Source organism: Scheffersomyces amazonensis (assembly GCF_036850825.1).
Source record: "Scheffersomyces amazonensis strain UFMG-HMD-26.3 chromosome Unknown RJT21scaffold_2, whole genome shotgun sequence".
Lineage (NCBI taxonomy): Eukaryota > Fungi > Ascomycota > Pichiomycetes > Serinales > Debaryomycetaceae > Scheffersomyces > Scheffersomyces amazonensis.
The window spans coordinates 2888843-2913031 of record NW_027042742.1 but is presented as its reverse complement, the minus strand read 5'-3'; the positions used below and the strand labels follow the sequence as shown (position 1 = coordinate 2913031).

The 24189-nt window shown below is 33.3% G+C and overlaps 11 protein-coding genes and 1 non-coding gene across 12 annotated transcripts; 6 read left to right on the top strand and 6 right to left on the bottom strand. All coding sequences in view use genetic code 12, as the record gives it.

Annotated features, from left to right (window-relative positions):
• Window positions 1-1066: 1066 nt before the first annotated feature.
• RJT21DRAFT_83006 (amino acid permease) lies at window positions 1067-2836 on the top strand (the record flags this gene model as incomplete). The annotated part of the gene is made up of 1 exon (XM_064885345.1): window positions 1067-2836. The coding sequence occupies one exon, from the start codon at window positions 1067-1069 to the stop codon at window positions 2834-2836; it is 1770 nt and encodes a 589-aa protein (XP_064740243.1).
• On the bottom strand, window positions 2796-4156 carry ILV6 (acetolactate synthase regulatory subunit). Its single transcript, XM_064881480.1, has one exon. The coding sequence runs from the start codon at window positions 4085-4087 to the stop codon at window positions 3173-3175; it is 915 nt and encodes a 304-aa protein (XP_064740242.1). The 5' UTR covers window positions 4088-4156; the 3' UTR covers window positions 2796-3172.
• A 192-nt stretch (window positions 4157-4348) lies between these two features.
• On the bottom strand, window positions 4349-4978 carry PGA53 (Pga53p). Its single transcript, XM_064884007.1, has one exon. The coding sequence runs from the start codon at window positions 4874-4876 to the stop codon at window positions 4463-4465; it is 414 nt and encodes a 137-aa protein (XP_064740241.1). The 5' UTR covers window positions 4877-4978; the 3' UTR covers window positions 4349-4462.
• A 1990-nt stretch (window positions 4979-6968) lies between these two features.
• On the top strand, window positions 6969-8948 carry RJT21DRAFT_119655 (amidase signature domain-containing protein). Its single transcript, XM_064881479.1, has one exon. The coding sequence runs from the start codon at window positions 7174-7176 to the stop codon at window positions 8854-8856; it is 1683 nt and encodes a 560-aa protein (XP_064740240.1). The 5' UTR covers window positions 6969-7173; the 3' UTR covers window positions 8857-8948.
• A 278-nt stretch (window positions 8949-9226) lies between these two features.
• On the top strand, window positions 9227-11935 carry OPT6 (Opt6p; the record flags this gene model as incomplete). Its single annotated transcript, XM_064880161.1, has 1 exon — window positions 9227-11935. The coding sequence occupies one exon, from the start codon at window positions 9227-9229 to the stop codon at window positions 11933-11935; it is 2709 nt and encodes a 902-aa protein (XP_064740239.1).
• Window positions 11936-12587: 652 nt separating this feature from the next.
• Window positions 12588-13349, top strand: RJT21DRAFT_113390 (uncharacterized protein; the record flags this gene model as incomplete). The annotated part of the gene is made up of 1 exon (XM_064880160.1): window positions 12588-13349. One exon carries the CDS (start codon window positions 12588-12590, stop codon window positions 13347-13349), a length of 762 nt encoding a protein of 253 aa, XP_064740238.1.
• Window positions 13350-13514: 165 nt separating this feature from the next.
• Window positions 13515-13596, bottom strand: RJT21DRAFT_t51. Its single transcript has one exon. It is a non-coding gene; the product is annotated as a tRNA-Ser (tRNA).
• A 496-nt stretch (window positions 13597-14092) lies between these two features.
• RJT21DRAFT_113389 (uncharacterized protein) lies at window positions 14093-16033 on the bottom strand (the record flags this gene model as incomplete). Its single annotated transcript, XM_064880159.1, has 1 exon — window positions 14093-16033. One exon carries the CDS (start codon window positions 16031-16033, stop codon window positions 14093-14095), a length of 1941 nt encoding a protein of 646 aa, XP_064740237.1.
• A 978-nt stretch (window positions 16034-17011) lies between these two features.
• RJT21DRAFT_113388 (uncharacterized protein) lies at window positions 17012-17338 on the bottom strand (the record flags this gene model as incomplete). The annotated part of the gene is made up of 1 exon (XM_064880158.1): window positions 17012-17338. The coding sequence occupies one exon, from the start codon at window positions 17336-17338 to the stop codon at window positions 17012-17014; it is 327 nt and encodes a 108-aa protein (XP_064740236.1).
• Window positions 17339-18611: 1273 nt separating this feature from the next.
• Window positions 18612-19385, bottom strand: RJT21DRAFT_113387 (uncharacterized protein; the record flags this gene model as incomplete). The annotated part of the gene is made up of 1 exon (XM_064880157.1): window positions 18612-19385. The coding sequence occupies one exon, from the start codon at window positions 19383-19385 to the stop codon at window positions 18612-18614; it is 774 nt and encodes a 257-aa protein (XP_064740235.1).
• A 100-nt stretch (window positions 19386-19485) lies between these two features.
• On the top strand, window positions 19486-20390 carry NAT4 (Nat4p). Its single transcript, XM_064884003.1, has one exon. The coding sequence runs from the start codon at window positions 19585-19587 to the stop codon at window positions 20236-20238; it is 654 nt and encodes a 217-aa protein (XP_064740234.1). The 5' UTR covers window positions 19486-19584; the 3' UTR covers window positions 20239-20390.
• Window positions 20391-21233: 843 nt separating this feature from the next.
• On the top strand, window positions 21234-23710 carry RLM1 (Rlm1p). Its single transcript, XM_064884005.1, has one exon. The coding sequence runs from the start codon at window positions 21693-21695 to the stop codon at window positions 23604-23606; it is 1914 nt and encodes a 637-aa protein (XP_064740233.1). The 5' UTR covers window positions 21234-21692; the 3' UTR covers window positions 23607-23710.
• The last annotated feature ends 479 nt before the right edge of the window (window positions 23711-24189 follow it).

Sequence of the window (24189 nt, the reverse complement as noted above, 5' to 3'; positions counted from 1 at the left end):
TAATAGCTTATTTTCACAATAATTCACAACTTCTAGATATGTTACTGGAATTGACTCGGTAACAACCACAGAGTCAAAAGATATCCAGAGATAGTGTCCATTAAATTATTGAAAGTGCCTAAATTCATAGAAAATAAAAAATTAACTAATCCTTTACCCGCCTGTATAAATCAATTAAGAATGTGTTGACGCTTCGAGAAGTATTTTTTGGATAAGATAAGTAAACTTCACGGCGTTATGAAGATTAGAAGAATTGATTTAACCTATCTTATACGTTATTTTTTTGAGCAAATCGCAAAACCCTTTCAGCGTGAACTTTCCCAAAGGTACTGGAGTAGAAGAATTCCTTGAGTACATTACATTTGATTACAAAATAAGTCTATTTCACAATTACATTATATTCTTTAACGCTTTTCTAAGAAATAGAAGGTTATATAAAGTTACATGGAGTAAAATTGTATTGTACTTTGCTGGTCATGACTCTACCTCGTGGCTTTATAGATTTAAGCAAGCGCATTGTAGTACACCTCATTGGAATATGATTATCCCGCTCTGTTTTCGTATTTGAAGCTCCATTGTAATAAGAATTTTGACAGTTTATGATAACATACAGTGGGATGTTTCCTGTCGCAAAAGATAAGAAAAAAGAGCCGAACGTCAAACTCTGCGTCACTTCCTAATTGGGAGCAAAGATAACGTTTGGCCGGAAAAATCTGGCACAAAAGATCAATTTCACAATCATTTCGAGACCTATCATTATATATATGATTGTTTTAACTTTCCACTCTACAAAGCCCCAAAATCATTTTTGAAAGGCAATTATGAAGATTCGTATCAGTATTTTCAATTGACTTTTCCTATCTATATATTAGGTTTATTTTATTTTTTGGGCCTAAATTGAAAATTAAGGCATCGTAGATAACCGTTTCTTTAATAGACCCCTATATTAATGAAAACTTCTTATATAGTATATAATAACCTTGTATTTACTTTTATTTGAATAGTAGTTAGTGTTACTTTGTGTTCTATATTCTCTTTTTAAAAGGAGTATAGTATAACTTGTAAAATGCCAGAAAAGGAATTAGATTATATAAGATCAAGAGCTGCCGCTGTCGGTGATAGTGACTCTCTTGAAAAGAATGGTGGTATCTATATTGATGCCTTCGACAGAACCGGTCCCGAATTAACAGGATTTGCCAAATTTGTTGATAGCTTCAAGAGGGCAGATGCTGTTGACTTGGGTCTTGATCCAAACTTGACAGATACTCAAAAAATTGCTATTATGACAGCTAACTCTCCACTTTCAAGATCTTTAAAAAGTAGACATTTACAAATGATTGCTATTGGAGGTGCTATTGGTACAGGTTTATTCGTTGGTTCTGGTGCTTGTTTAGGAGAAGCTGGTCCAGCAGGTGTTATTATTGCTTATATCATTATTGGTACTATGATTTATTGTACTGTTCAATCTTTAGGGGAATTATCTGTTACTTTCCCAGTCGCTGGTGCTTTCCTTACTTATAACTCTAGATTTATCGAACCTTCATGGGGTTTTACTATGGCGTGGAATTATGCTATGGGATGGTTAATTGTTTTACCCTTAGAATTGGTGGCTGCTGCAATCACAATTAAATTTTGGGATGAAACTACTAATTCAGCGGCTTTCGTTGTTATTTTCTATGTGCTAATCTGTGCTATTAATTTCTTCGGTGTTAGAGGATATGGTGAAGCTGAATTCTTTTTCTCATTAGTTAAGGTTTTGGCTATCATTGGTTATATCATTTTAGGTATAGTTTTAGCAGCAGGTGGTGGTCCAAGTCATGAATATATCGGTGGTAAATTCTGGACTAACCCAGGGGCATTTGCCAATGGTTTCAAAGGTGTTTGTTCAGTCTTTGTTACTGCAGCTTTCGCATTTGGTGGTACTGAACTTTGTGGATTAGCAGCTGCTGAAAGTGCCAATCCAAGAAAATCTGTTCCAAAAGCTACCAAGCAAGTTTTCTGGAGAATTACATTATTCTATATTGTTTCTTTAACACTTGTTGGTTTATTAGTTCCTTATAATGATCCAAGATTAATTGCTAACTCTTCTGTTGATGCTGCTGCTTCACCTTTTGTTATTTCTATTAAGAATGCTGGTATTTCTGGTTTACCATCTGTCATGAATGTTGTCATTATGATTTCTGTCTTATCTGTTGGTAATTCATCTGTTTTTGCTTCTTCAAGAACATTGGCTGCTTTGGCTGCTTCTGGTCAAGCTCCAAAGTTTTTAGGTTATATTGATAAACAAGGTAGACCATTATTTGCTATTATTGTTCAATGTACTTTTGGTTTATTATGTTTCATTACTGCATCCAATGATTCTGGTACTGTCTTCGATTGGTTATTAGCTTTATCTGGTTTATCATCATTATTTACTTGGATGTCCATTAACATTTGTTTAATTAGATTTAGAAGAGCCTTGAAAGTTCAAGGTAGAGATACTAGTGAATTGACCTATACTTCTCAAGTTGGTGTTTATGGTGCTGCTTATGGTGCTGCTATTAATATTTTGGTTTTAATTGCCCAATTCTGGATTGCTTTATTCCCATTGGGTGGTTCACCAAATGCTTCTGATTTCTTTATGTCATACTTGGGATTCCCAGTTGTATGGTGTTTCTGGATTTTTTACAAAGTTTGGAAGAGAGACTTGAAAATCTTTATTAGAGCCAAGGATATCGATATTGATACTGGTAGAAGAGAATTAGATTTGGATGTCTTGAAACAAGAAATAGCTGAAGAAAAGGCTTTAATGGCTACCAAGCCTTTCTACATCAGAACTTGGCATTTCTGGTGTTAAATATTTTCAGTTTCTTTCATATAGACAAGTGTAGATTACTGTTAAAATATAATATATTAGAAAAATAATTGTATTGTTTTTATAAAATGATTTTGCATTCAAGTTGCGCACATAAATTTGGGGGTAATGTTCTGCTGCATCGTGCGGCACATCTAACGAATCTACTAATTGAAACGGAGTTAAATAAAGTCCTTCGTTGATGCTCGAATATGAGTATGGCATTTATTAAATATTTAGGAATTTTAAACAAAATTATCTTTATCTATAGAGTAAAAAGGACTAAATCTCTTTTTATTTTGAAATATCTTCACTAAAACGAAAAGCCCGATATTCCCTCTAACCTGGTGGTAATTGGGAAGCGTCAACAATGTCAGCAGCCGCAACATCTTCATCTTCTTCAACGACATGGTCTAATGGAGTTCTTGGTAACGCCATCATACCAGATCTAGCAAGTTCTAAAATACCAAATGGATGTAATAATGTTATAAAAGCAGAAACTCTAGATGGTTTAGCACTTAATTCAACAATAACATTTCTGTCACTAATATCAACAATTCTACCACCGAATTTTTCAGTAATAGTATTAACATGATCTAAATGCTTATGTTTTTGTCTTAAAGCTTCAGAAGGTGCTAAATTGTTTGGGTGAAAAGCTGAATCAGCAGCCGTTAAATCCGGAATTGAAGCTCCATCACTAATATGTAATTTATGGGTAGCAATTAATTCTTGGAAATATTCAGGTCCTAATAATGAAACTCTTGCTAATAATAATTCTCTCTTAATAATTTCAGCATTTGTATAATCCAATACAGCATAAACAGGAACTAAATCTTCTATTTGTCTTCTAGCTTGCTCAATAACTGCATCTTGTCCATCCAATACAATAGTCATACGAGATAAATCTTTAACTTCTGTATTACATACGACTAATGAATCAATATTAAATCCTCTGGCAGCTAAAGTACCAGATACACTACTTAAAACACCAGGTTCGTTTTGAACTAAACAGTTTAACACATGTTGCTTTCTAGGAGCTCTGGAAGGAACTGGAGTTTCATATAAGATGGAACTAACAGCTGCATCTGCTGACCAATTTGGAGTATCTAAAGTTGGTAATGGTGGCCTTTTTTGATTACGATGTAAAGTCTTATAAGCCAAAGCTGATGTAGAACTTGCAACGTTCGACTTTGCTCTAACGAACTGTCTTACGAACATGCTCGACGATGAGACTGGTAAATTTTGTTTTAGCATTTTACCAGAGTCTCTCCAAGTTTTTAGATGTATAAATCGAAAATGAAGCAGTTGTTCCAGTTTTTATTTGATTGAATCTAATCCATTTTGCATAAAGCTGGAGTACAGTGAGAAAATTTTGAATGAATCATAACGCGACATTCATTGCGCGGTCCGGCGGAAACTAGACATTTTTCTAGTGTTAAGCTCCGGAATAGGGATGTCGCTCAATCCTGCACAATGTCCTCTACTCAGTTGCTATATCTTTAACATGATAGCTATACGCTTAGAGAACTTTTTTAATATTACAAACTAAATTATAGTGATGTTATTAATTTTGTTACTTAATTTTATAATTGATTGTCCATATAGAAAACGTAAATGAGTTCAAATAAATTAAAGAAGTAAACCTGCAATGATAGCAATTGGACCAGCTACAATAGCACCGGCAGCACCAACTTGAGCACCATCATTTGTTTTGGTAATAGAAGCCGTTTGTGACTTGTGCTTTTTAGAAGAAGAAACTTCAGTGGAACTAGTTTCCTTGGACTTTTTGGTACTAGTGGAGGATGAGGAAACAGCAGTTGTGGTCTTCTTGGCTTTGGTAGTAGTACTACTAGAAGAAACAGCAAATGATGAAGTCTTCTTCAAGATTTGCTCATCATTTTCCTTGAGGTTGATAATTTCGAAACCCTCGAAGTCATTACCAATAACGACAGCATTTTCGTCATTGTAGATTCTGCCTTGTTCAATATAACTGGCAAGAGCTGTGGAAGTAAAGGCTAAGGTAGCGATAGTTTGAAATTTCATTGTAAGTTATTCTAAGTTCTAAGTAAAATAAAACTCATGATTTTATAAAAAGGGGCAAGTGGCAATTTGACCTTTATTTATATAATCCAGAATTATATGCAATAAAATCCTCCCTAAACATAGCAATAATGATTGAAAAAGTTTAACCTAAGTTACACAATTTAAGCATCAGAGCGTGTCAAATGGCTACTTCGCTGACTTGCGCATGAACTCCTGCATACTTAAAAGTGTGAATCCAGGCCTTACTTACCATTTAGGACACAAATTTACGAAAATGGATAATGGAAAGACTTTTTCAATCCATTTCAGTAAAGATTATCGGGTACCTCATCGCGGATTGATTAATTTAGTAGTTTCAATGCCTTTTGTTTTGATTATTTTTGACGATTACATCTAATACTGAGCCTCAGTTAATGGGAGAAAGGAGATTCCACAAAGACTTAAACGACCAAGAATTAGTTATTTTTTATAACAATAATATGGTGAGGCATATTTCAAGAAAATTTAGATTAGTTTCATGTCTTCGTCGTAATTTCATTGTTGCTGATCTTTGATTTCTGTTTTAAGATAACTGTCGTGTGCTTTTAATATTTCTCAGACCCCGGACTATTTTCTTAAGCCTACTTTTTTGCGTCCTTAATTATACTTAATTCTAGTACAAAAGAAAGTAATGTATATAATCTAATCATATATATAATTGTTTAAAATCTTATACTTTTGAAGGTTTGTAAGTGATGAAACCAAGCTCGACCAGGACAACATTTGTCAAAAATGAAATGTTCAACTGAACAGGAGCGTGAATAGAAGCTAATACAATATGTGTAACAACTGAAGAAGGTCCAACAGAGAAAGTGGATTATTGTTATTAAAGAATACTGCTCGGCTTGCAAAGCGGCAAAAATGAAAGGTATTTCGTTACATAAAAGGACTCGTTTACTCCAGAAGCCCTTATTTCACAGAGCCCAATCCATTATGACTTTGCCTGACCAATTTCATTGATTTAGTTGCTTCTTTTAGTTTCCAAAGCAAGAAAAGTTGATCAGCCCAAGAAGAAGTGCCGCTATTATACTTTTTAATTTGAAATAAAGGATACTTCTCTTGCTTTTGATATATTTGGCATTCTGGGATATTAATCTAAGACATTTTACTGTAATGCTTTTCAAGATGCTCTCTCGAGTTAAATTTCACAATGCTTCAGAAGAAGCATCAATCCTATCACATCGAGGTAGAAAGTATTATCAGTTATATAATGTGCAATCGCGAAACAAGAGGTTTTAAATGCTTCAGCTATGACTTCTTGAATTGTGAAGTTATAGAAAAACACTGATTGTTGGTGGTTGTATAAGAACTTTCGAGCTTAAAAAGGAATGAATGAAATTAGTATGTAGACATCTTATACTTCTAAATGAAACTCCTAAAATAAACAAGATCAAACAAGAAGCAAGATAATTTAGTTATAATATATTCAATTCACCCTCGGCATTACCTATAAATCCAACTACCGATTTTTTACCGGAAAATAGTCGGAAGTATGAGCAAAAATATAAAATGTTCGTTAGAATCACAGCCGTATTCATTTAGATTTATGGTAACCTTTTTGACCCCACAAAGATAACTCCGGGAATCAATCCGTGCTTCTAATAGTTGCTTCTCTTATCTTTAATTTTCTACATAAAATTGTTCTAAAAACCTTAAATACACAACGGGTAACTGATTCATTCTAGCGATAAGTTGCCAACAATTAATTGGCGGCTAATAGTTCCAATCTTAAGCCCGTTACATGACCAAAAAACTACCAACATATCGTGCCAAGGTCCAGTGATTAACTCCACTCTCTGCAGATATAATGGTCTCCTGTGGAGAAAATAGGGGTGCATACTAATCGATTCTGTTTAATACCTAGTTTTACGGCACAATTGTTTACATACGGTATGGGGGGGGCCTAAATTTACAGATTACTTAGTAAGAGTTTTTTACTTGATTGAGTCAACAATGGTCCAGTACCATTTTAAATGGTCCAGTACCATTTTACAGAAGTGTTACATTTTCCGCTTTTGACGTTTTATAATATTTTTTTTCCGCTTTAGCGACATGTGAACCCCCATTATTTGCCGCTTCCGCTTTTAGTATCTCTATGCACTTCATAGATAACTCTTATCTATGCATTCATTCTAAACTAGAACACAGAAATAATGTAAATCTTAAACCAATATAAATACTGGCCCATGAATCCTGAAATTTTAGGTTATTGGATATAGACCTAATTTCATTACCTAAACTGAAACGTAGTAGTAGACATGTTGACCGACAATTGGAAGGACCTCGCTGTTATAGCACAAAACATTTATAAGGAGTCATTGGCAAAGACTCTTGAATTATTTCCATTCGATGATAAGGAAACCTATGATATTTATGATTCACTTCCTTCTGCTATTGGAGAAAGTACTACTGATTATGGTAATCCGGCTGAATATCCAATTGAAGTATATCTCGCAAAATTGCCAGCTAAAGTCAAAGAGGTTACCGAGAAGAATCCAATTGAGTTATTAAGTGATTTGAAATCAGGCAAATATACTGCTGTTGAAGTTTTAAAATATTATTTCCACGCAGCAATTTTTGCATCAAAGTTAACTAATTGTGTTCAAGAATTTTTACCAGTTGAAAGTTTAGCCTATGCTAAAAACTTAGATGAAAACTTTGACAAGTTCTCAAAGATTTATCCACTTTTTGGATTACCAATATCACTTAAAGAAATGATTCCATTTACTGGACGTGCAGTTACTCATGGTTCTTTATGTTATTTGGATAGAATTACTGATTACAATGCGGATATTGTTAATATCATGTATAAAAATGGAGGTAATCCATTTGTTAGAACCACAAATCCTCAAGTATTAATGATGCTTGAATGTGAATCATTTGCTCATGGTAGAACAGTAAATCCTTTTAACAGTCGCTTGACTAGTGGTGGTTCTTCTGGTGGTGAAGGTGCTATCAATGGTATACATGCTAGTACTGTTGGGTTCGGAAGTGATATTGGTGGAAGTATCAGATGTCCTTCTGCTTTCAATGGTATTTATGGTATGAGAACTACTGTAGGAAGAATTCCAACGAGTGATTATTTTTCATGTCAAATGGGTTCTGAATCTATTTTATCTGTTACTGGACCATTAACCAGATCATTAGATGTTTTGGAATTAATTGTGAAGACTATTGTCGATGCTAAACCTTGGTTAACGGATCCAAGTTTGGTATCTCTTGAATGGAGACCAGAAACTAAACAGAAATTTAGACTTGGTATTGAATGGTCGGATGAAGTTGTTAACCCTCTTCCACCCATTACAAGAGCGTTAAATATCGTAAAGCAAAAATTATCAGCTTATCACAATATCGAATTAGTAGATTTCAAGCCTTATAATCATAGTCGTACAACTGAGATTTTAGGAAAACTTTATTTTGAAGATGGTGCTAGGGACGTTAAAAAAACTTTAACTTCTACTGGTGAACCAATATGTGAACAAACTGTATGGGCAATTGAAGGTGCTGAAGATTTAGATATTCAAGAACAATGGAAATGGAATTTAGCAAAACAAAAATACAGAAAGGAATACTTAAAACATTGGCAAACTTTCAATAATGAAGAAGGTGAAGTCTTGGATGGGGTAATTGCTCCAGTTTTTCCAAATGTTGCAGCTGAGCATAGAACTGCCAAGTATTGGTCATATACTTCTCAATGGAACTTATTAGATTATCCAGTCTTGGTATTCCCAGTCAGCAAATTAGATGAAACTTTGGATAAGCCAGATCCAGACTACAAACCTTTAAATGAATCAGATAAATATGTTCATGATTTATATGATGATCCTCACAAATTTGCCAATGCTCCTGTTAATTTGGGTGTTGTCGGTTTAAGATACACTGAAGAAAAGTTGATTGCAATTGGTAAGATCCTTAGAGAAGCCTTACAAGCTGAAATCTGATTTGGTTTACTTTTTCCCTTATTTTCAACTGTATGCTCACTATGCCTATCAGCTTTTTATATCTTTCTATTTTAAATTTATTTCTCTTTTGGGTATAGCTACTAGTTATTAAAATGAATGAATGAATGAATGAATTTGTGTAAGTTTTTTGTAGCATATATAGCATAAGAAATAAAACTCCTTAAATCAACAGATATTAAACTTAAGAGGGTTTGTTACTAAGAGTTAAAGTTTACTTATTTTTGCAATCACATTCACCAAAATGGATTTCTGTGTTCCTGTACATAAAAAAAACTTTGGTGATTTTTATGTGGGGTCCGATAAGTTATTATCATATTAACCAACAGTCTATTCAAGTTGTAAAGGAACAATGGTACGAGGAGAGCCTGAATTTATAGAGTTAGTAGATGTAGGAAATGTTTCAGATTCTTCAAAGGTTGGTGATAAAGATACTCGGTGGCATTTAAGTAATTCACAGATCCAATTAGTGTTATTAAGATTAGGAGTAATTAGTGATGAAGAATATGGACATCCATCATTTCTTGAACTGGTTCATATTGGAAAAGATTCTGAATATATGTTAAATGTAATTGATCTGATGAGTATAGGTGATGCCATTTCAATAATTCGAGATGCTTTAGTAGATCATAAGGGAGATGTGAATTATTCACTGGATGATTATAAATTATTAGAAAGACTTATTAAATTAATACCAGATAATAATGAAAGTGATGATTTTGAAATTCCAGACTTTGATTTAGAGGAAAAGGATGAAGAATATTTAATTCATACAAAAAATAAATTATATCTTAGAATAATAGATTGGAACTTACAAATTAGACTAGAAGCTGCTTTAATTCATTATCATTCTCCTTATCCAGAAGTCAGAGCAGTAACTGAACCATTTGATGATCCTTATATACCAGTAGAGACATTTAGAGTATATGTGATAAGTATGGTATGGACAATCATTGGATCAATTATTAATAATTTCTTTGTTCATAGAATGCCAGGTATTTCATTAACTTCTCATACTATGCAAGTCATCTTTCTACCATGTGGAAAATTATGGGAAAAGTACATGCCTAACAAGACAATTAGAGTTTTGGGTTATTCATTTGAACTTAATCCAGGGCCTTGGACTTATAAGGAAATGATGTTGGCAACAATTATATATCTGTGTTCATCAGGAGTTCCCTATCTGATATATAATATATTTGTTATGAAATTAGAAAGGTTTTATAATTTGAAATGGGTCACGTATACTTTTCAAATATTGTTAGCAATTTCCACTCAATTCCTTGGTTTTGGATTTGCCTTATTAATGAAAAAGGTTTGTGTATATCCCAGTAAAGCAATTTGGCCTACCATTTTACCAACAATTGCATTGAATAGAGCCCTTATGAAATCAGAAGTTAACAATCCTATATATGGTTGGAAAATATCTCAATATTCATTTTTCTATGTTGTATGTATTGGAAGTTTCCTTTACAATTGGATCCCTTCTTATTTTTTTACTGCATTATCTCAATTTAATTGGATTACTTGGTTCAATCCAAATCTGCTTCATTTAGCTAACGTCACAGGAAGTTTCACTGGTTTAGGTTTCAACCCATGGCCCACTTTTGATTGGAATGTATTAGATTCAGCTGGCTGTCTTACCGTCCCATTTTATACTTATGCAAATCGATACCTTGGTTCTATACTTGCATTCTTCGTTATTTTATTAGTATATTATACTAATAATAATTGGACAGGTTATTTACCAATTAATTCTAATCGATTATTCAATAATAAAGGTCAGGTCTACAATGTTCATGATATTCTAGATGATAATAACTTATTTGATGATTCAAAATATCAAAAGGTTGGTCCTCCATATTTTTCAGCTGCTAATTTGGTCCTATATGGAGCCCATTTCTGTTTATATCCATTTGCAATTTTATATCATTTTGCAACAGAATGGGATTCAATGAAGACTAGTTTCTATAATGTTGGAATTACTCTTCGAGACGCTTTAACTTCTAAAGACTCGCATGATCAATTTGGGAGATATCTGAGTGATCCACATTGTAAAATGATGGCACGTTATGACGATGTTCCTGATTGGTGGTTCTTATCTATTTTAATAGTAAGTACCACATTTGGAATCATATGCGTTTTGTTATATCCTGTGGAGACTCCAATTTGGGGGATATTTCTTACAATTGGTATTAATTTCATATTTCTTGTCCCTCTTACATCTATTGCATCTGTTACTGGATTTTCATTTGGTTTAAATGTCTTGGTAGAATTAATAGTAGGTTATTCAATTCCAAATTCTGGTATAGCTTTGATTACATTAAAAAGTTTTGGTTACAATATTGATAACCAAGCCAGCAATTATATTACTGATCAAAAGTTGGCTCATTATTCAAAAATTCCTCCTCGGGCTATATTTAGGGGTCAATTAATATCTACATTGTTGAATGTTGTAGTGGCATTATTTGTATCGAATTGGCAAATGGATAATATTCCTGATATTTGTGATAGAATGCAAAAGGATAAATTAGTATGCCCAGGAGCAAATACCTACTTCTATTCCAGTATTCAGTATGGTGAAATAGGACCTGCTAAAGTATTTAGTGGTCTTTATCCTATTTTGAAGTGGTGTTTCTTATTGGGAGTAGTGTTGGTTATACCCTGTGTATGGTTTAAGAGACATGGCCCGCTAACATTGATCCGATTCTTTCAACCTACAATAATTATCGGAGGATTCTTAGATTACGCTCCTTACAATCTTCTGTATTTTACAGGGGGGTTATATGTTTCATATTTATTTATGTATCATATTAAGAATAATTATATTTTATGGTGGGAAAAATATAACTATATATTAACTAGTGGGTTATCTGCTGGTATTGCGTTCAGTGCATTGTTAATCTTTTTTATGATAGAATATGTTACTGATGATCTAGAATGGTGGGGAAATCATATTTCTAGGATGGGAATTGAAGGTGGACATGGATCACGAGCTTGGTTGAATGTAACATCTGCACCTGATGGTTATTTAGGATTAAGAGAAGGTAATTTTCCCTAGCCTTATTTATTTACAAATTAATATAAGTAATGATAGACATGAATCAAAAGATTGTAGGTCGCTAAGGTTGAGTAAGTAGCTGAAGTTGTTAGCCATTGGAAATACATAGAACTACATAATGCGTGGACAACATTTAAACAAAATGTATCGACTTACCTCTAAAGAGTTAAATTATTAGTACAAAATAATTGAATGATGGTTATGATAGCGATTATGGCTAATGTCTAATAGCGTTAGTGACTAATCTACCAATAATTGTTACAATGTGGAGTTACATATCCTCCTTTAGGGGCAAGTTGCAAAAAAGGTGACCTATTTTATTATGTAAAGTAAAAACAGTAACGACGCTTTCCACATCGGCTCGATAAGTAACCGGTATTGTGCCTCTTTGGGTTACTTCCACCGTGCGTTTCGGCCAAATGTGGTAGGTGCGCGTACTTGATTTGCTGATTATATAATAAAATGCAAATTAAAGCTATATTTTCAGTGACTGTTTTGGGCGCAGTTAGGGTCTTCTTAATTTTGTGATTAATTACGAGGAAATATAAAAGGCTAGATAGCTGCATAGTAACTAAGCCCTCAATTATAATTGACAGCTTTGAAATCGCTTAGCATACCTTTATTTTCTTAGCATAGATTATTTTATTTACACATGCATCTATCGAAGTATATTTTTGTTACTTGTTTTATTCTTTTACAATTAGTTAGTTCACAAGTAATATCAATTCAGTTGGAAAGGGCACTACAAGATGATGAAAATGATGCTTTGAGCATTGAAAATTATAACATCGGTAAAGTTGACCAAGTTAACTTAATAGAAGAAGCTTTAAATAGTTTGAATCCACTCACAAAACGAAAAGGTGGTGGTCATGCTTCTAGTGGTGGTCATGCTTCTAGTGGAGGGCATTCTTCTGGTGGTTCTAGTGGTGGTCATTCTTCTAGTGGTTCTTCTGGTGGTTCTTCTGGTGGTTCTTCTGGTGGTTCTTCTGGTGGTTCTTCCTCTGGAAGTAAAGGTGGATCTGGCTCCAGTGGTTCTAGTGATTCGAGTGGTTCAAGTTCAGGGACTAAAGGTTCGCCACCACCGTACTCTCCACAAGATCCAAATCCTCCCCCTGCATATTCACCACCTTCAACAGGAAATACTGGTTCCAGTTCCAATTCTGGTACCAAACCAGGGACCAACTCAGGTTCTAACTCGGGCTCTAACTCGGGTTCCACTTCTGGATCAAACTTAGGAGGAGTTGCAGTTGGTGCTGCTGCTGGTGCTGCTGCTGGTGCTGCTATTGCTGGTCATGGTGGTCATGGTGGCGGTAATTCTAGCACTTCTTCTAAATCAGGTGCTTCAAGTTCAGCACACGTTAATCATTCTGTGCCAGTTCTTGTAGCTCTTTTAGTTGTAGGTTATTTTTCTTAAAATATTATTTTACTAATTGTATAATCATAATAAATCCACTAAAAATATATTCTTCAAAATTCTTTTTCGTAGCAATATATGTATTCTCAATATATACGAAATTATATATAGTGAAGTGAAAACTCTCATTCAAAAATTGCAAAAAATAAACAAAAAAATAAATGACGACAACTGCAGGATTCGAACCTGCGCGGGCAAAGCCCAAAAGATTTCTAATCTTTCTCCTTAACCACTCGGACAAGTTGCCTTTTTTATGACAAAAACTTCTGTATGTAACTCATAGCAATATAATATCACGTGACAATCACGCTTTTCGTCACGTGCGAATCTTTGATGAGTTGATATGGGGAAACCGGTATCCGCATACATATATGGGGGTATTAGCATAATAACAGTTATAGGAGCTAGATAGCTGGGTGATTTCCAGTTGAATATAAAGATATAGTGGTTCTTACATAGAGAGTATTAAAAGGGCACTATTATAATTTATTGCAAAAAATAAATTTGAGTTTTCCTCAGATAATTGCGAAATATCTATTTGTCTTCATCCTTATAAATCTATCTACTTTATTATCTACATAATATGTCCAATAAGAATATCTCGCTGAGAGTCTTCACTAGTTATTAGTTTCTCTCAAAAATTTTGCAAGTATCTATTCCCTCTATATATAATTTTATATCGTGTATAGTGAGAATACATATATTGCTACGGAAAAAAAAAATATTTAAATATTATATATATCCTAACACGATCCAACCTTTCTTAGATCAATCTTGTCCAGCCGATCACTTTTAAATAATCCCCATTCAGTCTCCCATTTATTTTTACCTTCATAAAAAATTTCTTTCCAAGGTTCATCAAAAGCTTCAAAATAATACCATCCATAATTGACATTCTTCATTTTACAAATATAGTCACTTAAGAAGTATTTAAAATTTGGGATGTTAGCAGTAGATTTATGAAAATTTCCTCCATCTGTGGGCCAACCTACTTCTGTAATAATAATTGTCTTATTTTTATAATTCAACGGTTCCATTTGATACTCAAGGAATTCAATTGTCCAATTTGATGCCCCTTCAACTGAATTTCCAGCAAAGAAAGGATGAATATTGGCTCCTAATATATCACATTCTTCGAATAGATCCTTATTCAATAATGAGCCAATTTCTGAAGTACCAACTGGAACCTTTCTGAAACCAATTGACCTTAAATAGCTTTTTGTTTCCCTAATGTAATCCAATAATTCTTCTGTACTTTTATCTTCTCTAAAGAGTACTTCATTTCCAATAAATATACCTTCAAACATTTCCAGTGGATATTTTCGAACAACTTTTTTCATTTCGTCAATTTGATTTCTATTTATTGTATCATTACCTCCTATCCAAATTCCCATAGATAATGTCATATTCAAATTTAAAGTTTGAATTGAATCTAGAATCAAATCACTTTGGTTACATTGCATACCATAATTTCTAATTCTGGTAGTAACGGTACTCAATTTTACAAGATCGAACATAATATCTGTTTTATTAACACCGCAGTTTGGTTCCAAGGCATTTAGTGGAGAGTATGCTAGACCATGAAATATAGGCTCTCCATAGCCTTTCATTAATTCTAAGATTTGAGGATCAGTTCTATATTTTTCATTTAGCCCATCAGGAGTATTAACAATATTTGGATTGAAGTTACTGATATTACCATAATTCTGATTTAAAAAGGGAATTATATTCTTTCTATTCATTTCTAACTTGAGGTAATTTTTAACTGAACTTTCTGTACCATTTGAAAGAATAATAATGGCCGGTACAAAACTTGAAATTAATAAGAAGATTAATAGTATCAAAATACAGTAAATTATTTTATGTTTTTTCCTATTTTTTTTTGAATTATATGGACTATCATAATTGCTAACCTCATCATCATCTGGATTCTTTATTTGATTACCAGTCAAAGCTCCACTTGGAATCTCCTGAAATACTGATCTTTTTGACAAGGAATTATGATTCATTTTCAATTTATTTAAAGCACCCGGACTCAAAACGACATCATTATCATCATCATCTTCTTCTTCTTCAACAACAACAACATTATTTTGTTGTTGAATCTTAATAGAATGTTGCGAACCTATTGAGTTTTCATTTGAGTAGTTGTTGTTGCTCGTTTCTAAATTTTGTCTTTGGAAAGGTTCATGAGACGGAACTGGTATCATCATGGCCAGGCTGCCTTCTTGTGGCAGCTTCAAACTCTCTCCAGTTAATGGAGACACGGCATTAATTTTAAAATCAGCTGTATCTAACAATTGAGGACTTAATTCTTCTTCGAACAGTTTTCTCTTATGTATAATAACAGAGGGAAATCTTTCAGGACTGACTATTGGTGTGGACATCAATGTTTCGTTCAATAAACTATTTGATAATACTGGTGAAGGTCCATCGTTGGAAGAGGAATGTACGTGATTAGTAAAGATCTGTGAATCACCATTTGCAAAATCTCTAAAGTAATTAGCAGACTTAGATCTTGTTATTTTGAATTGTTCAAGAGGTACTAGTTTTGGTTGAGATCCAGAATGATGTGTGGTGACTGACCGCTTAAGTATATTTGTGAAGAAAGAACTTCCACCTTTTTCTTTATCTTTATCATAGATTTCATTTTTCAAATTTCCATCACCTTGGTCGGATGACATATTGGAATATTATCACACTGTCCAATCAGGCATAGATTATTGTTGTTACATAAGGATAATGTTAACCGCTGAAATTGCTGCAAACAAAAATTTTATTACAGTCGAGGTGCGAAACGTTCAAAAATCATTTGCACCAATTAATGTTAACAAAAGTTAGCAAAAACAATAGCTGTTAATTATTGTTCTTAATACAGCTAATAGTTGATATATATGATGTAGTATTTTAATTAGTTGATTCCAAAAGATCTTCACGACTTGCTCATAGTAAACATTTACTATTTGGGAGCCTGTTTCCTCACAGGTCAATTAAAAAAGTCATTTGGGGTCAAATGATACAAAAAATTGAAAATCAATCAAAGGAAATATATTTAAACTCTAAACATCCAATCTGAACCTGACGAATCTTCTTCTGATTATGCAATTAGCTGGGAATACTAGTTGGAAATAATTTTTTAATCATGGACTTTCTAAGAACATGAAAATATAAGAGCTATTGGAACACAATTGTTATAATTGCAATATTTTGTGTTTATTCGGCAGGTTAGTTACTATAATATGTTCCATTATTTCAAACATCCAAACGGCAATATTATGAACTACCAATTTGTTAAATAAATGCATATTACAAGCTAATGAATTCGAGAATGTACGATATAACCATACATACGTTTATTAAAAACCAATAAAATTAATGAATATACAAGTAAATTTGCTGATTTAGAAAGTTCGGTTCATACCAAACCAAATTCCCAAAGTCGTAAAATTTAGAACGAATTAGAAGTTAAATAAATAATAATTGTATTTGATTGAATATTATATTTCAAAATGGGAAATCCATATTCAAGTCATCCGACTCAACTGAAATTTAAATTTAATGAACAATTTTGAAAGGGGGTGATACTAGTGCTGGTACCTTTTAGTGATTATCTTCCAAGTTTTGGATTTATATTTACGCTATTATTAACGTTAGTAGTCACTTTAGCACTTACAACACGCAAATAAAATATTACCACAGAAGGTTGCAGTTGATGTAAGACAACCTTCACCATTAGCAGGACAACATGCATTGAATAAACCGAAACAAGTAAAAAGTTCAATACAAAATTCAGTACATTCATTGGCATGTCTTTCATAACCTGAATGATTATCATCTAATGAAGATGATTCAGAAGAAGCACCTGAATCATCATGATGTTCTTCTTTATTATATGTCATTTCTGTTCTTGGAGGTTCATTATTGACATGAGTTGGACTACCGAATGCTTCTTGGGCAACGGTTGCTTGCATAGCAGGGATTTCTGACATGATTAATTGTAGTATTTAACGATGTTATGAGATAAGGAGTACAATAAAAACAAGTTCAAAGCAGAACTCCCTCTGAACGAATGTCGTAGTTGTTAAAAATAATTAGAGTGATGATGACCTTCAAGATAAAGTATTTCAGGTGAAATTTTACACTGCGAAAATTAGATGAGGAAGTGAATTTTAGTGCACTTTAAGTGATATTGCTATTAAGCTGGAAGATGAATTTTTCCGAGTGGGGTTTATGGACTTATAAAACAGAAGCTCAATGGTAGGAACGTATCCTGTTTACGGTTTAGGTTTCTCAAATCTGTTTAATTGTGACTGTTAATACTAAGAAATGATTTTATATGGACAGGATATGACAATGGGTCTAAAAGGTGAAATGAGAAGAAAGCTATAAGTTCCCGTCCACGATCTAAATAAGAGTTCTCTCTACATACTTGACTCTTACCTATAATAATGAAATCTTGCATTAAGATCAATACTGTGATCTGAGATAGATACAGCAAGACATTGTTCGCCAAGGCTCATGCTGGTTTTGTACACTAAACCTGTATATCTCAGCGATTGAATTTAAAGTCTAAACTTTATAGCATTCCATCGTGACACTCTAGGCTCAGTGAAGTATGAATCTCTATACTTAGATAGAATATAGTGACTCCACATAGTATGATATGAGGGATCTCACATCTCTTGCATATTTAGATGATTTACGCACATCATCCCCAGAGAGTAGCCAACAGCCCCTTTGCAGCCTCGTTTCTGAGAAATATTACTACTCTAACCGAGTCTTGTAGACCGTGCTCGTATCACGATTTTTTTTAACGGCAAAACATAAAATTTTTATTGTGAGACCCAGTGAGTGGCTATGTCGGCTCGAACGATTCTTAAAGTATTCAATAATCTGTAGTTAGTTCATGTGCTGATACAATATCATAACCATTACAGTTAGTATTAATTGCTATCTCATAAGTGGGGAACTATGATAATAATATTATCTTCATTTGTTTGATAAGTATTCCCCCAATAATTAAATGCAATAATGATTATGGTTATATCAGAAGTTCTATCTATAGAGGGTTACGAAATATATGGTAATCTGCACAATTTTTTCACGAAGCTTTAGTTCTCTAGATGTGCAAGCTTAGCATGGCATGGTTGTAGGAATAATAGAAACTACGCTCACAAAGTTTATCATAGTATATACATTAAGTGAGAGATCTATCTACTGTAAATCCCTGAGCTCTTGCAGCTTAGTACCTGCCTAAACTTCTCAAGTCAAGTGTAACTCTCTTAACATATCGGCAATTTCCAACTCTTGCTGAATTTCATATTCTTCTAAGTCATTCTCATAATCTGCAATATAGGCTTCATAGACTTCATTATTATTTTCATTAGCACCGGGAGTGGTATTTCTCACCTCAATCGGTGCAGGTGCAGCACCATCCAAGTTAGTTGTATTCACAGTAATCTCTTCTTCATCCTGCAACAATGTTTCCAAATCAAGGCCCTTAGTTAGTTGCTCAAATTCTTGTTCATAATGACGATGAAGATCGTCACGAAATTGCAATTCATTAAATTTATCTCTTTGAAGTAATATCTTATCTTGCATATATTGATCACGCACCTGTTTCAACTTGTTATGCTTATTTCGCATATTGATTCTATCATTACGCAAGGGAGACGATGAATGAGAAAGCATTTGAAATTGTCGAACTTCCATGGGAGATGAACTAGCAGAAAATGGTTTGTATAGTTGATTTTGACGTCTTCGTTGTATCTGATGAATATCGTCTATAAGATTTGGCGGAGATGAAGATAGATTCATAGAGTATGACTTCGATACACTTGTTTGAGACAGTAAGGGACTGCTCGGTATATCATGTAATTGTATATCTGACTCTGATCTATGGATAGTTGATGAGCGATGAGGAGTTTGATGATAAGAATAATTACTATTCGTGTCATTCATTGAATCTTCGTCATATAAATTTGATGGTTGATTTTCACCGTTACTGCCAATGGAATTATTGTCTAGTGAGTTCATTTGTTTTGTAGTTTAGTCCTTATAGACATGTCTTTAATCCTTTTCTTTGTCGTCTCTTGATGATGACCATTGGTGCTTTGCGTACACGTCTCGGATTAATTTAAAAAATTATTTCTGTATACAGGAAAATAAACCACGTCTTAATCATCACTAAAGTACTATACTTACGACACGGATTCAATTATATAGAGGTATAGATATGTGGAACGAGGATGAGTGGGATGAAGAGGATGAGCATTTAATGGAATATGTTTCCATTCGACTTGACTCGCATATTGAAAGCGTATTTAATCTTCCCAGCGATCAAGTAGTGATGTTCCATAAACCGGTAACTCAAATATCACCTAGCAAACTTCAAAAATTCACAGATTTAGTAGCCCGGAACTTGAACGAGTTATATATCAAGCATCAAGGTAAGAATTGGAAAGTAGAGAAGGTAGAAGAGATGAAAGAAGTAGGACTAGTCTATGTTTGGTACGAGAATAAACTGAACCACGAACTCATTGGTTTCATAAGTTTTAAAGTATGCTTTGATGATGGATTCAAAGTATTATATCTTTATGAAATTCAAATCAATGAGGAGTATCATCATCAACGGTATGGACTGAATTTAATAGAGAATCTTCAAAGTTTAGCAAAACATGTATCCAGATCAATTATTAATGATGACAATGGTTATTTTGATAATGCTCGTGGAATTAGTTTAACGGTTTTTCCTGACAACTTAGAAGCTTTAAATTGGTACTTTAAAATAGGTTACAACTATACATCTCAATCACCACGAGATCGGAAGCTAAGGAATGGGAAGTTGGTAAAGCCCAAATATTACGTACTTCATCGACCTTCAGTATGAAATCGGTTACTGAACGAGTGACATAATTATATACGCGAATTAAGTAGCTCAAGGTTGCATTTTATTAAAAGTTTCCAAATTTGATCCATATGACATTGGCGATCTAAAAATAATCCATTTGGAGAATGTAGAATCCTCATTAGATACTAGACCATATGATACTCTTTTACCAATTACATCATTATTTCATTAATACCATTAATTTCTCTTCCTTCTTTGATGATATTAATAGCTATCAAAGTTCTTTGCGCTATTTATAATTAGGGATGCGCTTTTCTGCTTTTTTAACGATGCATTTACGGATTAATGCGATAATAAAATAAAGCTTGTTAGGGAAGGTCTAGAAGAAAAGACCCTTGGGTTATATTTTTTTGAGATAAAACTAATGAACTTCAACAGTGTAAAATAATATAGTGGAACAATAAGCTCAATTGCCGTGGGAGTGGAGGAGATGTAATTATAATAAAAGTTTTTTGGATTATGAGCGCAATTTTTTCCCAACTTGGTGCAGCCAAGCAAGTGCGCCGTTGATCTCATAGAAAGAACTCATAATGTGAAGAAGCCGTACCACAAAAGTACAGAAAAGCTAATAATATGAAATGGGAATGAGTTCCCGAAAATCTAGCCAAGAAACTAATCCTTAACAGAAAACAAGAGATTCATATCTGTAAAGAAACATGCTGGTAGTTATATGACAACTTAATCTTATAGTTATATAGATTGCTTCTATTAACTTTTTAAAGCGTGCTAAAATAGCGCAAAATAATTACGAAACTAAACTAAGTTGAACAGGTCGTGGCAAACACATCAAAAAAATTATTAAGGGAAAAAAAGAGGTCATGTTCTAAAAATAGATCATCAACTTATAATTTTTTTTTCAATTGTATTAGCATTATCATCACGAGAAAGTTGTAAACACACATTAAACTATATATTTTGAGTTAGTTAAGTGATTAGGTAACCGGTAATTAAAGAAGCATTGCGATTTGGTACATATATCCTGCAATCTGTCGAATAATTGCAAAAAAACACTGGCAATTTTTTTTTTCAATTCCTTTAGGATAGCAGTCCTCTATTGAATCATATCATCATAGCTCCATTCCTTACATTATACTATAACTTCACTATAATTTCACCACCTTATTAAGGTTTACCAATTACTTAAGCCAAGAGAGATCTACAATTTATACCTTTTGATCTCATTGTCTTATTTAATATATACTACTTACCCCCACCAACCCCAATTCATATATCCAGTATTCATCATCAGCTAAGTCAATATAGATACCCCATTCTATAGATAATTGTCTAGGCTTATAATTATATTGGTCTGGATCCATAATAACTTAATAACCAGACCAATTTGAAATATAACGAATAGTTAATTCAAACTTGCATCACACTCCTTTGTTTTTTAATCCAACGCAAACATCATTTTATAATAATTATTCAAAATGGGTAGAAGAAAAATTGATATTGAACCTTTGACTGACGATAGAAATAAAACCGTTACGTTTGTGAAACGTAAAGGTGGTTTATTTAAGAAAGCTTATGAACTAGCTGTATTATGTAATGTTGAAATTGCAGTAATTATCGTTGGTACAAATGATAAAATTCATGAATTTTCTTCTGTAGATTCAAATCAAGTTATCGAAGCTTATAAAAGGAAAGTTAGATTAAGAGAGAAAATTGAATCTAAATCGCTTGCAACATATAATGTCTACAAAAATAAACATCATATTCATGAACCATTGACAAGAATATCTGATGGAAAACAATTCCCAACTCATAATAGTACAGGTATAGATAGTCATCAGGAAGATGACGATGATATAGATGTCGATGATGAAGATGAAGATGATGAAGACAATGAAGAAGAAGATACAGACTATAAATCTAAACCTACAAAGAGACAACGAACTTCTAATGCAAGATCTTCACAACCAATTTCAAATTCCAATTCCAATTCTAATTCTAATTCCAAATCAAATTCTAACCATTCAATACAAGTAACTCAACCATCCACATTCAATAGAAGTAATATCTTTAGTTCCAATTACAGAAATTCAGATGATAAATCATCACCTTCCAGTATTGGATCAGGGAATATGCCTCATGATGGGAAACATCATAAACGTGATGATTCCACCACTAGTCAAAGACCCATTTTAAGAGTTCAAATACCTCATGATTACTCATCTGCTGCATCTAATGATAGTGCTAGAACAATTACAGCATTAGACACTCATTTACAATCCAAGAGTGCTAATGATTCTAATAATTTAACTTCTGATTCAAGTAACAATACTAACAATAATGAAAACATTAACAATAATAATACTCATTCTGGAAATCCTATCCCCAATAATGCTGGTATACTTCATCACAACAGTAATTATGCACATTCCAATTTCTCAAATGGTGTTGGATTGCCAAATATAAATACTGGTTCAAAGTACCCACTTTTTAAATCTCCTGATTCCAAAAGACCAACATTACCATTACCAATCCAATCCAAATCACAAACGTCATCACCAGCTAGTGCAACGGCACCATCTTCATTCCCTATCCCAAGCTCAGGTTCTAGCGGAGCTCCTCAAGGTTCAACGAATAATATAAATAATAACAGTAATACAGCTACACCTTATTCACCTTCGTATACTTTACCCACTCCTACTTTGAATCAAATTCTAAGCCAACAACAATATGCAAATCTTACATCTCAACCACAATCTCAACAGCAGCATATGGATAATACTAAAATGCGTTTACCTATTTATAATAATGGTAATAATGGAAATACACCTGGGATAATAACAGTTCCTAATACTGCTATACTGGGACCCAATGTTAATGGACCACCTACAGCTGGAGGAGCCGGAGAGCAAACTCCAATGTTACCTTCCAGATTTGCTGAGTTTTTAGCTTCACCTACTATACTTTATCCTCATCAAGAATGGCCATCAAATGGTACAGGTTATACTCCTACCAATACAAATATGTCATTTTTTGGTAGTGGTAGTGGATTTAGTGCGGGTGGTAATGGTGTCACCCAATTTCCACTTCCTGTTAATGTTGGTAGAATGAGAATGGATAGTGGTAGTGCTAGTGGTGGTGGAGTTGGAATATTACCATCACCTACTACATTCATGAATGATAATCATGGACCACAATTCCATACCATTAATAATCTAACACTGAATCTACCACAGAGCCAATCCAGTACGAGTCAAACCAGTGCATTAGGATCAATGAACAATAGTAATAGTTCAAGTAATGCCACTAGTGCCAGTGGAAGTTCAAATAATTTAGGTAGAACAGATTCTGTAAATAAAAGTAAAGGCAAGGAAGGTAAAGGTAAGAAGTAGATGTTGTATATTAATTCATACTTTTAAAGTATTGTAACATTATTAGATGGGAATTCAGTTCAATGTATAATTTCTGATGGGTTTATGTTTATTCATGATTATTTATTTCAATATTATTATTATTATATATCTATACATATTTAATTTTGAGAGAACTATGTAGAAACGGTTACTGTAGTGTTTTATACTATTACGTTATATTGGTGTATTACTTTAATGAGCTCAATACTGCTGCATTATCGCTATAATAATATAATAATGTGGTATTATATAACATACATATTACATAATTTATTATAAGTTCTGTGTTTCGTATTATTAGGTTGCAATAAATAGAATTACTTAATTAGGCTAATGTATAAAGGAAGGCATGATTAGGGCACAAGCCCTAGATTAGTTCAAATATCACGTTACCAATAGTAAATTTTCCCATACAGTATACAGGACCGCACACTACTCCAAAAATGTCTACAACCTCTTCGTTAGCCTCACTGTTAACTATGGATGCATTTGTGTAAGAAAATCAAAATTATTAGCATGCGACTTTTTTTTCTGCATCGTTAACTATGGTAAAAGAGACATT